This window comes from Montipora foliosa, chromosome 3 (assembly GCF_036669935.1).
Source record: "Montipora foliosa isolate CH-2021 chromosome 3, ASM3666993v2, whole genome shotgun sequence".
Lineage (NCBI taxonomy): Eukaryota > Metazoa > Cnidaria > Anthozoa > Scleractinia > Acroporidae > Montipora > Montipora foliosa.
The window spans coordinates 24,136,548-24,151,547 of NC_090871.1; the positions used below are offsets into that span (position 1 = coordinate 24,136,548).

Below are 15,000 nucleotides of genomic sequence, written 5' to 3' on the forward strand. Positions count from 1 at the left end.
TGTGTAATGTTATCCGGAACCTTTGTTAACCCGTGATATTTGAGAGATTGAGTTTCGTCTTCCTGTTTTCGTGATACATAATACGGTACCACACTGTTTAGTGGAGTTTTCAGATAAATCTAAAATGGATATATGCAACAAGGAAAGTGCAGAACCTGAAACGTCTGTATCAGGAGGAAATTGTGCTCATGTTCATAAATATTCATCTGTTTTGTCTGTGTTTGCGATTATGTTGACCGTTGCTCTTTTCGCGAGAAATGAGGGAGTGATTCGCGAGATGAAAATGGCTGAGGCAGAGCTTTCCGAGGATATTCAACAAATCAAAGTAATTCTGAAACAAAGAGCCATGTATCCTGTGAAAGTGCACAAAAACGAGGATGGTTCAAGGGGTAAGTTGTTACGAAATTATGAAAACTTTGTAAGACATGTACAGTAGAGCGAAAAAATGCGATCAGTGTTTATTGCGTTATTTACCTTGTACAGATAAATTGCTAAGCGCCATTAAAAGGATTCCTGTTAAACACCAAAACCACAAAAGGAAGAAGATAACTTCGATCTGTATGTTGGATAATAGTTTCGTCTTTGTGAAACTTGGAGATACGAAGGAGGCTATAGGGTATTGTACTGACTTTATCTGAGTGAAACTACAATCGACCAGTCTCACGTGAGGTGTCATCAGACGAATGAACAGTGAACATCTTAACTTGCCGAGGGTTATTGGAGGGTAACCCTTTTTGAATCGATCGTCGTTTGCACGCTGTCTCTAAAAACCACTCAAACAGTCCAACGTAAGTTATGAAAGCAATTTTTAGCGTAGAGAAGCCTGAAAAATTAAGGATTTGAAGGGGGTTTGAACGCGTGATCTTACGATGCCGTTGCGAGGCTCCAACCAACTGATATGACGTCACTGATGTTTTGAGCTGGTCATTTTTGGTCTCGAATGGCTTCAGAGCTCAGTCGGTTAGAGCGTCGCACCGGCATCGCGAGGTCACGGGTTCAAACCCCGCTGAAGTCCTGAATTTTTCACGCTTCTCTACGCAATTGCTAAAAATTGCTTTTAGAACTGCGAGGATCATAGCTTCACTTGAATTCATATCCGAAGGTCAATATATGATTAATTTCATATATCATTTCGTTCGTTGGATAAAAAATTGTACGGTAAATCACAAATCTTGGTTCCCAAAAGGAATCAGAGACGGGTTGATCATTTGGAAATTCTTAGCTGGCCAGAAAACCTTGCCTCGGTATAAATTAATTCCGCTTCAAAGAAAAATCCTCTTTGTGGAAACTGCGCCGAGATAAAGGAAACAGCATCACCGTGAGTTTGGGAAATGACATACTGCCTTTCGATTTCCAAGTGGCGTACATTAAAGAAAAAAAGCAAAATCGAAATAGAGATTTTAGTGCTTTGCCATTTGACTCAATGATGAACTCTTTCATTGTTGTTAGAGTGAGTGAAACTGAAGCGAACGAACGAGGCAGCCCTCAAATCGGGAGAACACATTTTGTTCGAAACGCAAGGGATTGAAACTATAATGATTCATTGTCTGGCAACAAAAAAAAAAATGCTCAATTTGCTGAGATTCCCAGGGATTGACTTTTTTTTCCAACCAAGTATTTGAACAAATATTTATTTCTTGGTCATCTTCAACCTCCGTCTATTTTTTTCTTTCTTCTCTGGAGTGGGGACCAGAAGGATGGTCCATGTAGACACGAGAAATCGATTTTTTCTTTTCTTTCATATTTTTCTTGAAGTTTGCTACATTTGCACTGATTTTATTGGCTCTATGTAATTTGCTGTCATTTGTCATCGCTTAATAGTTGTATCGTGTATTTCGTCGCGTTCGTGAGATATTTGTAAATTTGCCTAAATTCCGCATGCAGTAATTAGTCAGTATTTGCTTCGTTATCGCGTCTATTCAATGTACTTAAGTTCTGTTGCCTAATGATATGTAAATCCCTTTGTTCATTTCGTCGATTCATTAGGTATTCGTCTTTCGTATAAAAGTATTGTATTTCCTTTGTAAGTCAGTTGTTGTACCCGGATTTGCCGTACAGATCTTGTAAGTAGTTAATTTTTCAGTCGTGGTTTTTGGCGTTCTGAAGTTTAGTTTTTTGGTATCTTACTTGTAACTTTGTATTTCTATATTTCCTTTTTTACAGTGAATCGTTAAGTTAAAGTACAAATCTCAAACTGTACAGGAGTTTAATTACAGTCCAGTCGAGGGTCCATGTTTTATACCGTCCCTGCTCAAGGCCTATTAAAGTCTCCCCTCATTTCCACGCACGAACCGTCGTTAAATTGCAAACATAACTGAACACCTCCCTTCCTATCGGCAGCATTTCTACTATTTAGGTTGTTTTGCTAATCGAGTTGAAATAATAAATGTCGGCCTTATTTAACTCTTGACATAGATTCACAGTTCCTTGTCGATCCCATCCTCGGAGACCCAGGGGCAGATCGCGGAGGCAAGGGGAAGTCTAAACGGGCAAAAGAAAATGGCGACAAAGAAAAGCATAGCAGGGCGAGAAGAGCCCCTGGAGACAAGTTCTTATCAGACCAGTTCCAAACAGCAGGGGTAATTCTCAATTCTGATTGGTGCCAGAAATTCTTTGTGTTTTTCTGCCCAATCAGAAGTCAGCAGGCCGTGAAGTCGTTTCGTGTCTTCTTACACGGAGATAACTTGACCGCCATGCTCGCCTGGTTCGTTTGGCAAGGTTTTGCTCGAGGATAAAGTCTCAATCACAGCACAAAATGTACAAGAAATCGTTCGGAATATCGGCGGGGAAATACGCTGGACATTTCGTAGGAATCGTTACAGTTGCGTATTTCCAAGTGTGCGAGGTTTTTGTAAAGATGTCCTCCCCGATTCACCTAAAATAGCAGTGATTAATTTTGATCTGACAATTAATTATTTTTATTCAGCCCCCTTTCCTAGTCGAGGTATTTCTAGATTTCTTACATGAATTGCTATGGCAGAACTTTGCTAATATCGAGCAACTCTTGATCGCACGGGCCACACTGGTATGTCGAGCACACAGCATGCAGCACGACTTTATTTTAATGCTCGCCAAATTCATCGCTATCGAGCTCGTGTTCTCTTCACGACATTGTTCACGATGAGCCACCCGAAAGAAATAGTTGACGCCTGTTGTCGAGGGCGTTCTTACGTTTTTGTTAACAAAAAGAGAAAGCGAAACCTTTATGGTGAATTTTTGAGAATACTGAGAGGCAGTGTGGCCCAGTGGTTATAGGGCGCTTGCCTTGAGATCCGGAGATCCCGGGTTCAATACCCGCTCTGACCACTCGCTGAATTTGTTCCTGGTAGTCCCTGGTTCAACTCCCCAGCTGCACTTGTAAATAGCCAACTGGTTTGCCTCCGGCCAGTTGGGATTCTTAACAGTTGTTGTTGTTGTTGTGTTCTGTTGTTTCGTTGATTCATTGGCCCTGAAAAGCCCCTATGGGGAGCGGTGAATTAAGTATGTATGTACTTGAAGAAGTTTTCGATCAAGATTAAAAGTCCAGGCACATGATCGATGGTCTTTCTCGTGGAAAGGGTGGAAAGGGTAAAATCAATCTGGAAAAGTCGTCATTTGCCATTTCAGCAAACCAGTTGTTGAATAGGAGACATCCCCTTTCTCCTTTGACATCGAGCCAAGGGGATGCACAAACTGCTTGTCACTTTGACAAGAAAAAATGTTATAGAATTCCCTTTGAAAATGTACCAAGTAAGCAAATTCCACCATCCTCGGTGGTGTCTTGTCCTGGTGAGTTAACAAATCACTACGAGGAAAGCACCCAAACACCAAAATCAGGTTGCCACTGCTTTCCCAAATCAAGCAAAGAAACATCCGTCAAGGTATGCACATTTCCGATAATTATGTATACATACACACACTGTATGTCGATGTTGAAACACATGTTTCATTACACTGACAGTGTACTAGAAAGTAAAATTTGCCATCGTTATAATGGCATATCCTTAAGTTTCAAGTTTATTGTGAATTACTTAGTTTAACTTATTACACAAGATGCCACATCCTTATTCTTTAGGAGGCTTAGAACAGGTGTTCAACCGAGCGCTCCAGCTTAATGCCACAAGCCACCTGAGCCACTACAAAGGATAATGAATCAAGATTATACAAACGGAAATAGAGTTTGTTAGATTTTTTCAGGTTTACCTCAAAAGTTCGTCCAGTGTCCTTCCCTGATTCGTTTGGAAACAAGTGAGAAGCGTTATTTTGCATTGTTAAAGGGAATTTTCAAAAATTATGCAGTGGAGTTTTTTCATCTTTTTCATAAATATTTTGAACTCTACGTCAATTTATTTCTTTCTCACATCATGTACTGGGTCGGGGAATTGTGATATGATTTCGAAATCTAAAAAAAAAAAATACTGCTCACTGAATTGGTTTTCAAGATACTTTTCAAAAACCAAGTTTTAGAGGGTCTTGTACCATTACCATACCAACAGTTGGTACCCAGCAAACACCCCTTAAAACATTGCCTCGCAATAGTATTACACAGGTATGATAATGAAGCTGTTGCCCTTTTGTAAGGATTGGAGTAATCTTTTCCCATTGGACACACGACTATTAAGAGTGGAAAATCCTTTCAAGCTTCCTTAACCTGAGAAAATAATTTATCTTTTTATCTGTGACCACATTTCTGTCATCCTGTAGAGTGCTCTTTTACCTCTTCAAAGATTTGTCTATCTACATTATGTAGCAGTGACATTTTGCATTTTGCCTGAGTATGATATTTATGCTGGTACTTGTACTATAGAATGAGTATGCTTTTTCCTTCTTTCTGCGGGAAATATCAAATAGTACATCAAATCAGTTATAATGGTTCATTTTTTGCAGTTCTATTTTGTTTCCCTCAACTGAAATATTGTGCTATTATTAAAAGTTGTCACATTTTTAGGATCTTTGCTGTAAAGAGAAATATCAAGGTTAAGATTTAATATTTGCAGAGGTACAACTCAGAATATTATGTACTACCTGGATCCAAACTCATTTTATTATTGGAGAAGATTTTTTTCAGCATTGTTTTAGAAACCTCAGGACTCTGTTGTTGTTATTACTGTCTATATAACACACAGCACACTTTGGTATGAAATATCAAATAGCAAACAATAATTTCGTTAGAGCAAAATTACTGTTGCTTTAAAACATTAATGACAACCCAACTTACGGTGCTCATAAAATATTCACAGTCTCTTTCCTATGTTCTTTGCAACTAACTGTCTTTAATTTAGATTATTGTCCATTATCCAAGTAAAATTATCTCAAAGGAATTGCCAGCACATTTTCACAGCCTGGGTATTGCCCTTTGCAAGGCTATCAAAGAACACATCAGCTGTTACTTTGGCAGCATTCAGAAGCAAACGTTTGCTCTCGAGATTAACAAAGTTTCAGCCACAGCAATTGATGCAAGAAATCTAGAAATACCTCTACTAGGAAAAGGGGGCAGAATAAAAATAATTAATTGTCAGATCAAAATCAATCACAGCTATCTTAGGTGAATCGGGGAGGACATCTTTACAAAAACCTCGCACACTTGGAAATACGCGACTGTAACGATACCTACGAAATGTCCAGCGTATTTCCCCGCCGATATTCCGAACGATTTCTTGTACATTTTGTGCTGTGATTGAGACTTTCTCCTCGAGCAAAACCTTGCCAAACGAACCAGGCGAGCATGGCGGTCAAGTTATCTCCGTGTAAGAAGACACGAAACGAATTCACGGCCTGCTGACTTCTGATTGGGCAGAAAAACACAAAGAATTTCTGGCACCAATCAGAATTGAGAATTACCCCTGCTGTTTGGAACTGGTCTGGTAAGAACTTGTCCCCAGGGGCTCTTCTCGCCCTGCTATGCTTTTCTTTGTCGCCATTTTCTTTTGCCCGTTTAGACCTCCCCTTGCCTCCGCGATCTGCCTCTGGGTCTCCGAGGATGTGTCGATCCTTGTCTTTACAAAACCCTTTGTGTACAACTTCATATCTGCTTTTCTGACTTTTTTATTCTCAAAACCTTATAACTTCTTTTTTTAAATTTCTTCCTTAAGATATTTTGCCTCTGTTTGTTTCCCTGGTCCAAAGTTCAATCTTGGGATACTCTCTTATTTCCTACAAATAACACTCGGGACAGCATCTTCACTCAAAAATTCGCCGCAACGGATGTCTCGTCGTTCTAAGAGCCATTAAAGTTGTAATCTAAACGATCTTTGAGATTTACACGATTTTTTCCTTTGCAGATCTAATGGAAATAAATAAAATTGTCCGTCGGCATCTTACTGTTGACAACACTGAATCTGACAACATAAACGATTTTCGTCAAGCAATCGAGAAATATGTGGAATCGCTTATTGTCAAGTCCTGTCGCTCTTCAGAAAAAGTGTGTCTACCAGGTCCCCCTGGACCAAAGGGAGTTCAAGGTAGAAAGGGAATGCAAGGTGTCATGGGTCCGCCAGGTGAGCCTGGCAAACAAGGCATTAGGGGAGATCCTGGAGAAAGCGGTGTCAAGGGAGAAAAAGGTAATTAAGATAATTAACTCCATGAAATATTTTTGTCTTTGAGACACTGAAGAACGTTACTCGGCTTATTTTTTTCTGATTTTCTCCAACTTCTGCATTTTGTCAACAATTTCACAATGAATCAACCAACACTATTCCAAATTGAACTCAATCATCGAGCACAGTTCTCTCAAACTAGCTACAACAAGTTGGAAAATAAGTGGAGACACTTCATCTTCTTGGGGCGTTATTAATTTACCTATCGATCTCTCACACTGCAGTCCTCTTCCTCTTCCCCCCCCCCCCCCCCCTTATCAGTGTTTCTAGCAAGACAAAACACATTCAACATTGAAAGGGAGACAGGGGAGGGGAAGCGGGAAAGGTTGAAATTCTAGATACGGAGGGTATTGGAAGCCAGAAAAGGTGTTTTTTAACAATTTTGCAACTTGTTGTAGCATGCGTCATGTTTTCTCGTCTTTACTTTAACTTCTTCATGGCTCCCTTTCATGTATTCTAACTGGTAAATAGCGTTTTTCGCCTCATAGAGCAGTCTAGTTCGCTTCAACTGACAATCTAGAATCAAGACGGAGAAACAAGTGGAGAGTCGAGACCAGCTTATGTACTGTTTAAAAAACGAGCATCAGCGTTTTATCAGGTTTAAAAACATGAGACGAAGGCGAGTGTTTTTAGACCCGTGCTGCGAGTTTTTTTGAACGGCTTAATAATAGTCCGAACAAAGGTTCAAAATGTGAGGGGAATTCATTAGCACACACAAAAATAAGCCGGGCCTCATTATTATTCTTTGTATAAAGAATTCTAATGAGGAGTGTTTTATTGCCCCTGGAGGCATCATTGTAGCTTGCGCGTAGATAGAGTTACAGTGATACAGAATTACATATCTAGTATACAGAAAAATCTCGATTTTCCAGAACTAGGCGCGCACGGGAATAAATGGGTAATGATGACGTTTTCGCACCAAATGCCCGCGATTAAGGCTTGGGTACTAACGAGTTGAGCAGAAAACGGCCGAGGGCGTGGTTCATCTGAACGAAACGTCTCAATCATGGGATGTATCAGTAATGGGAAATCTTCATGTACGAGGTTCAACATTATTTTTTGAGAATACCTTGCCATCTGTCAAGGAGTGTCACACGTTACATGCCGTGCAATCTATCGTTGGAGCAGCTATTCAAAAAGTAATAGAAAGGTTTTGTCCGCCTTTGTCTTAAGTCGGTTTTTTCACAAAGGGGTCGAGGACTGACTAAATTATCTCCCGACGAGGAGAATGCTTTGGTTTGATTAAGAGTCGCGGGATGATTTCATTTGGTTCTTGGGACACCGCTAACACTAATGAGGCCGAAGATAACTTCAAGCCAAAACAATACTCTACTCTTTTAGATTAGCACATTTTCCCCTTTTACCGTTTTAACATTTTTTTCTCACACTTCCATTTTGTATATATTTCCATCTCGCGCATTTATATTTTAGTTTTTAATTCAGGCTTTAGTCTGGAGCCGAAAGCTAAAGTTCTTTAAAATTTTTAACCAGAGAACGCTTTTTTACATGAATATGTCTCCAAAACCTGGTTAATAATGATAATAATAATAATAATAATAATAATAATAATAATAATAATAATAATAATAATAATAATAATTTTTCCAAATGGTCTGGATAGCACAAGTGTTACTAATATTTTAAAAAATACAAACACACTTGAATTTTCGGAACATGTTTCGATGTTTCAAACATCATCTTCAGCCGTAGTGAGTGTAACATTAAAATTTTTACAACATAATTCGTATATATATAACTATCAATACAATGATTCTTTGTAGATTAAATGTTCGTTACAAGTAGGTAAAATACAAACGAACCAACAATATTATAGAGAACACAACTGACATAACGGTAAAAGTTTAAACGTGTAATGCTAAACTGACATGATCAACTTGTTTGTAGAGTTCGGGTTTCAACCGCTCAATATGGAAGCTCTTCTTGATTTTGAGTTGATAGAAAGAAGTAGCATTATCAATAATTTTGAAGCAAGAAACATCACAATTATCGTGACAATTTTTAGAAAAACTAAGATGCTTGAAAATATGAGAATTTTTATCCCGGAAAAGGTGCTCATTTACACTTGTGTAGAAATGCCTGTTGGTTTCACCAACGTAGCGAGCATCACAGCCCGCACAAGTAAATTTGTATACAACACGTGATTTGAGAGAATCCGCAATGAAATCCTTTGGACTGAAAATGTTGCACAGTTTGAATGGAGAGAAAATTACTTTAACATTTTTTTGTAAAAATGGCAGTTGGATACACCATGTTTAGGGGCTTCTTTTGTAGTAACATTGCTAAGATAACCTTGAACGGACTTGTCAATTAGCCAACTGGGAAACATATTACGTTTCAAAATAGTAGTTAGAGTATTGATATCGTTTTGAAAACCCTGAGTAGTGTTGTTAATTTTATATGCCCTGTCGATGAGAGTTTTAATTAACCCTAATTTGTACTGAAAGGGAGTAAAACTGAAATAATTTGTAAGTAGACCAGTGTAAGTCATTTTTCGAAAAACAGGAAGTGATACAAGAACATTCATTGTTACTTGATCTCTGCTTGGATAATAATACATCTAAAAAAGGCAATTTGCCATCTGTTTCTGTTTCCATTGTAAACTTAATGTTGGGATGACATTTGTTAAGGTATTGAAAAAACATATCTGCATCATGAGAATTTTGAAAACAACAAATAATGTCATCTACGCGGTTTTTATGTAAACTTAAGAAAAACGGCCTCTTAGATTGTAACCGTCTATCGTGAAATTTATCCTACTGGTTCCCAACCAGCTAGGTTATATGGTTTACCCTTTTGCATAAAGTCAAAGATCCCAAAACTATCACACCTCCTTTCAGATCCATTGTGTCATCTATAGGCACTTACAATTACAACTTAGCTAAGTATCTTTGTTGTTTGCTCAAACCCCACATATCTTCAGAGGTTTGTGCAACAGATACGTTCTCTTTTGTCCAAGAGATTCAACAGTTTGATTTCAGCGACAAGTTTCTAGTTTCCTATGATGTCAGTAGCCTTTTTACACATATCCCTTTATCTGAGACGATTGATTTAGCTGTCAACGCCATAAATGATGGTAATATGAATTCTGACCTAAAACTAAGTAAAGTTCATCTTAAACAACTCTTCAATTTTGCTACTAGCCACACTCATTTTTTATTCAATGGTTGCTTTTATGATCAAATAGATGGAGTAGCAATGGGTTCACCTTTAGCCCCTGTATTAGCCAATTTCTTCATGGGTCAGGCTTTGGTTGGAAAACTACACCGGTACCCAAGTATTATATTATCGCAGATACGTAGATGACATTATTTGTTGTTTTCAAAATTCTCATGATGCAGATATGTTTTTTCAATACCTTAACATATGTTTTTTCAATACCTAATATGTTTTTTCAATACCTTACCTGATATGTTTTTTCAATACCTTTTGTTCAATACCAAAGCGCGCACTAACTCAGTGTTTTTCTTTCTCTTCAGTTAGATAATTTTACACCATAACCCATTAACTCGAACCGCCACTGAGAAATAAACCACACCTGATTACCCTTAAAGGTTCGAGTTATGAAAAAATTGCCTAAATTTTCTTCGCTTGAAGGTAAAACAGGACATCATGGACATCCGGGACCTAAGGGAGAACCGGGAGAGTCCATATCTGTACCACAAGTGACTGTGTCTCCTGCTTCAATGACGGTGACTGAAAATCAGCCTGCTACGTTCCAGTGCTCAGCTGTTGGTAATCCAAAGCCGAGAGTATTCTGGAGTAAGACGGATGGCTCACGATTGGTAAACAGCAATGATCAACAAGGCAAACTGGTGATAAAGAAGGCTGTCTATAACGACTCAGGGAAATACGTTTGCAGAGCAACCAATTTGCTGGGAAAAGATGAAAAAGTGATTGAGCTCTTTGTTGAAGGTCAGAATCACTTCCTTAAGACAAAAGGTTACAGGTAGCCTATAGTCTGACCTAGTTTGGGTTCAAAGTTCACTTTCTGATGCGTGTCACAAGCAGTTGGCATTTATACAAGTCTATTCGTCTTCCAGTTTAGCTCAGTTGTAAACTTCTTGTCTGGCTTCCATGGTCACTTCTGGTTGGCCTATATATAACTTCAACCGAGAGCATTGAAAAGAAATTAAGACAAGAGTGAAGCCAAATCCTTAGATCTTTTGATGAACGTTATTATTAATTAAAAAAAAAAAAAAGAACAGGCAGTACCCACTGAAGAAGAACATCGCATTCCCGCCGTGTTTTGAATATCACCTTGAAAATTGTCACGGATAACGATATGGCGGGGGAAAATTCATATCCTGTAACTGCGAATCAGTCGATCTTTGTCGAAACTGTGCATCACCCTCCTCTCCTCCTTAAAATTCTTAGTTACGTTTTCGGTGGCCATGTTTTATCGGCCGGAAGTTAAGAAAACGGTGATATAGAAACATAGCTCAATTCCAATGAATTTGAATGGTACCGGCAAACATGGCCGCTGTAATATCTTGTGAAACCGAGTCTCTTTACGATTGACAGTTGAAAGGAAGAGTGCAGGATTTGTCTGATAGGCAAAGGGCACGAACACCATCACTGCCGTAGCTTTGGTTTTAAGCGTGACATCTCGTGAAATAAAATGCTTCTAGTTTGCACGTTACACAGGCTTTCTAAATGGATGACTTGCATGTTTCTGTTCTTCTTTAGTTTCCCCAGTCTTTACCAAGGTCCCTGGCAAAGTTACTTTATTTGAAAGTAGATCAACAGCTGTTCTTGTTTGCGAGGCTTTTGGATTTCCGCCGCCAGTGATCCAATGGTCAAAGGCCTTTTCTCTGTTACCACAACGGCGATCAGTGGTGGTTAATGGCACACTTACAATTTCACGATTTAGTCTCCAAGACAGTGGTACCTATCAATGCAAAGCAAGCAACCGGCTGGGATCAGTAACTTTTGCAACATCACTCATTAAAATAGGTAGGTATCAACTCTTAAACTGGAAATTTGCACTTCGAGACCTAAACACTTCGAACGATGCATGATTTACCTGACTGCTGGTCAAACGTAACATTGACTATGATGAAAACATTTTTAAAAATGTAGAAACGCTTTGCACTGTCCATTGTCGAAAGCCAAGCAACTTATAAACTTACGTCATAGTTAGCACGCAGTAGCTCATGTCAAGAAACTGTAAGCAAATATTCGAAATTTCGAAAAGCTTAGATTCTTTTGAAGTATTTCATTAGTTTGATTTGATTCGCCTTAAGCTTGGGGCTTAGAGTCTAAACTATGAATAATTGCTTTCCACCGCAATTTCAAAAACAAGACGCCAGCAAAACAGATAAAGACTCAACTCGAAATTACTAATGAAAAGAAAATTATCTGGAAAAGAAGGTCCTAACCTAAAAATGCCCCCTAAATGTAAATGCGAGACTCTACTCCGAACCATTTTGATTCGCACTGTCAGTAGAAACTAATGATGCACTGTCTGTGCGCAAATTTGTTTTTAATGTTAAATGTGTGAGCATCATTTCATTCAAATAAACCGCATGATGATTAAAACAAGAATAGCGTCCATATTCTGAAGACCAGGACAATTATCTGCATATAAGTTGCCTATTTTGATATAATTTAATGAAAGACCATGTGAAATTCCACCCAGGTAAACATGAAGACTTGCATCGCAGATTTATTCCAGATGTGTAATTAATCATTGACAAGTTGATTCCTCCACATAATTACCACTGAAAGCACTTAGAGTAAACCACAGTTTATTGACATTGATATTGAAGAGATTTTTTGAAAACCCCTTCGAAAATCAGATATTCCAAAAAGGAATAAATGCTGATTTATATCTGTAAGAATAAAAGGTTAGGTCACTCGTGATATATTGGCACAGGCTTGATAAGAGGTGATCGTTTCATTGCCCTTCTTGTTTTTTGACACAGTGCAAATAATCATATTTCTGGCTCCACTTGCCTTGAATTACTTTCTGTTTTGCCTTTGCTATCATTAAAATCGTGCTGAAAACGGGGAGGAAAGTATCCGGTCATTGTCACTTTAGCTTGATTCCAACTTAATTGTGCGATAGGCAAGAGCATACGAGCCTAGGCACAAGGATAAGCATAAAAAGTCCTTAGGCTATGGAGTCGAATTCAAAATAAGCGAGAAATAAGCTTAATTATTATGTGGCAAGCAATTCCCAGGCTAAATGTAGCACTCTGGTTGGCTGGTGTTTGGTCGGGATTTTACAGTACAGGCCATTACCATGGAAACGATCCGTTACCGTATTTTTGCATCTCCCGGGAAATTGAGTGAACACAAAAAGGTTTAAAAGCGAAATTTAGTTTTGCCTTTCACAGTTCGCTGACGAAGATTACGAACATTCTTTAAGCGGAGAAGTGTCCGATTGCTCAAAGAGAAAGTGCCATATAATAAACAACTTACTAACCTCACTTGCTCGGGACCGTACTGGGGAATATTGGCCCCAAGTTGTTTTCGCTGCGCTGGGTCCGTACTGCGACGAGGGCCCTCGCATTCGGTTAGTAAGAAGTTGGTTTAAAGGTTTATAAAACCAGGAGCCCATGGGCTGATAAAACTGAACAAACAAAGAAATAAAAATGTTAAATTGGAATTAATTTTTGAAAAAAAAAATTGCACTGGGAGAGTTTTTAACCCGCATTACAATCGGAAGAATGATTACGTGATCTCAGGCATCGGTCTCCTGCATGAGTTTGTCTTTGTTGGAGACAGGTTAATGGAATGATACAAGTCCGAAATAAACTTATGAAGCTAAATGGAGAAATTACAGGATAAAAGGCTATTTTAAGTAACTGTTGAATTTTTATAGAAAAGCCACCAACCCTGACATAATCATAGGATACTCACCATGAGAAGCTTCACATGCCAATAGGGAACGCAATCGTACTTCCTGTTTAAGCTCGTATTTTTCAGGTTTCCCTGCAACTGCTCAAGTTGTATCTGACTTTACAGTAATGACGAGTCTAAATTCTTATAAATTGCTAATTCAGTATTGCTCTTTGTTTGTTATGCAGCATTTACGGCTGTCTTCACAAATCTTGGCGCAACTGGAAGACTGGGTCCAAGTTCACTCGGTAGTTACTATAGTGGTCAGGATCACGATGGCCAGGTTACACTGGTCAGCGGTATACAACATTGGGTTGTTCCTTACACTGGTGACTACAAAATAGAAGCGGTAGGAGCTTCAGGGGGTTATGGTCAATACCATGATAGTCGTCATTACCGAGGGAGAGGTGCCAAAATTTTAGGAATCTTTCGCTTGTTGAAAGGGGAAATAATCAAAATTCTTGTTGGTCAAGACGGCGTGATTAACAGAGTAAGTAATAGTGCTGGGGGAGGTGGTGGAACATTTGTGGTCAGAGGAAGCAACACACCTTTGATTATAGCTGGAGGAGGAGGGGGCACTGAAGCACCTTCTTCAAGACATACTGAATGTGACGCATCAACATCTACATCAGGGAGAGCTGGGTACAAGTCATGGTCAGGAGGAAGTGGCGGACACGGGGCTCAAACCGCAGACAGCAGCAATTCAGGTAACATTGCTGTGCATTCTTCAAGTTACCATGTCAGATTTTCCCAGACCATCTTGACATAACTTTGTTTCGATTGTGTTTTTCGGTAGGTACTTGGTGTATTTTGTCATTTAGTGGTTATCTATTGCACAAAATTATCTAAACACGGTAAAATCTTCAGGGTTAGGATTAGGGTTAGCGTTAGGGTTAGGTAAGGGTAATTGTATAATTACTGAAAGCTTTATACCTTGTTCAAAAAAATTGAAACAATAGAAAAAGAGACACGAAGTACCTACCTGTTTTTCGTAAGAGAATGCTGATCTTGTTTTTGTCTTCCCTCTAGGGTGCTTTTCGTGATTATTATTTGCTTAAATGGGAAGTTGACAAGGTATTATGGAATTGACAAACTACCAAAACTACTAATCTCAAAGGAAAACCCCAAAAACTTAAACCCAAAACTGAAAAAACGTAAAGAGGAACATAAAAGGCAAAGGGGGAAGGATAAAACTTATGAAGGATGTAGATGTTTAGAGGAAGAGACAAGATTCTTAAGTCATTCAAATCACCATAAAGGCAATAGGCTTCCTGAGACTGAAGCAAATAAGAATTTGAAGCACGCAGGTCAAAGACAGCTCCAACCAGGAGGACATCGGCTTAAGGTAACACAACGCAGCTTTTGAGTTCGTCCAACCAACTTACATGGGCCATAACTACCATCAGAGAAGAGCCCAACAAGTCTAAGGTAAGGGAACAACCGGAACGGAAACTATGGAGGGTTTCGCCATTGTCCAACTGAGCATCTCGCAGGTAATTTTAAAGGCGGGATTCAGCCTTAGAAATCACAAGTGGCCTATCTACAATGTGGCCCTGCTGGT

At 38.9% G+C, this 15,000-nt stretch overlaps 1 protein-coding gene across 3 annotated transcripts in view; it reads left to right on the plus strand.

Annotated features, from left to right (window-relative positions):
* Positions 1–101: 101 nt before the first annotated feature.
* Positions 102–15,000, plus strand: part of LOC137997123 (uncharacterized) — a 29,924-nt gene continuing 15,025 nt past the window's right edge. The window contains exons 1-6 of one of the 3 annotated variants that reach the window (XM_068842909.1): positions 102–389; positions 6,261–6,539; positions 10,191–10,508; positions 11,283–11,549; positions 13,628–14,146; positions 14,469–15,000. The exon at positions 14,469–15,000 is cut by the window's right edge and continues 2,209 nt beyond it. In XM_068842909.1, coding sequence (XP_068699010.1) covers positions 125–389; positions 6,261–6,539; positions 10,191–10,508; positions 11,283–11,549; positions 13,628–14,146; positions 14,469–14,482 — 1,662 coding nt within the window. In that variant the 5' untranslated portion in view covers positions 102–124 and the 3' untranslated portion in view covers positions 14,483–15,000. The remainder of the gene's footprint in view (positions 390–6,260; positions 6,540–10,190; positions 10,509–11,282; positions 11,550–13,627; positions 14,147–14,468) is intronic. The other 2 variants (XM_068842907.1, XM_068842908.1) reach the window with 2 other exon arrangements.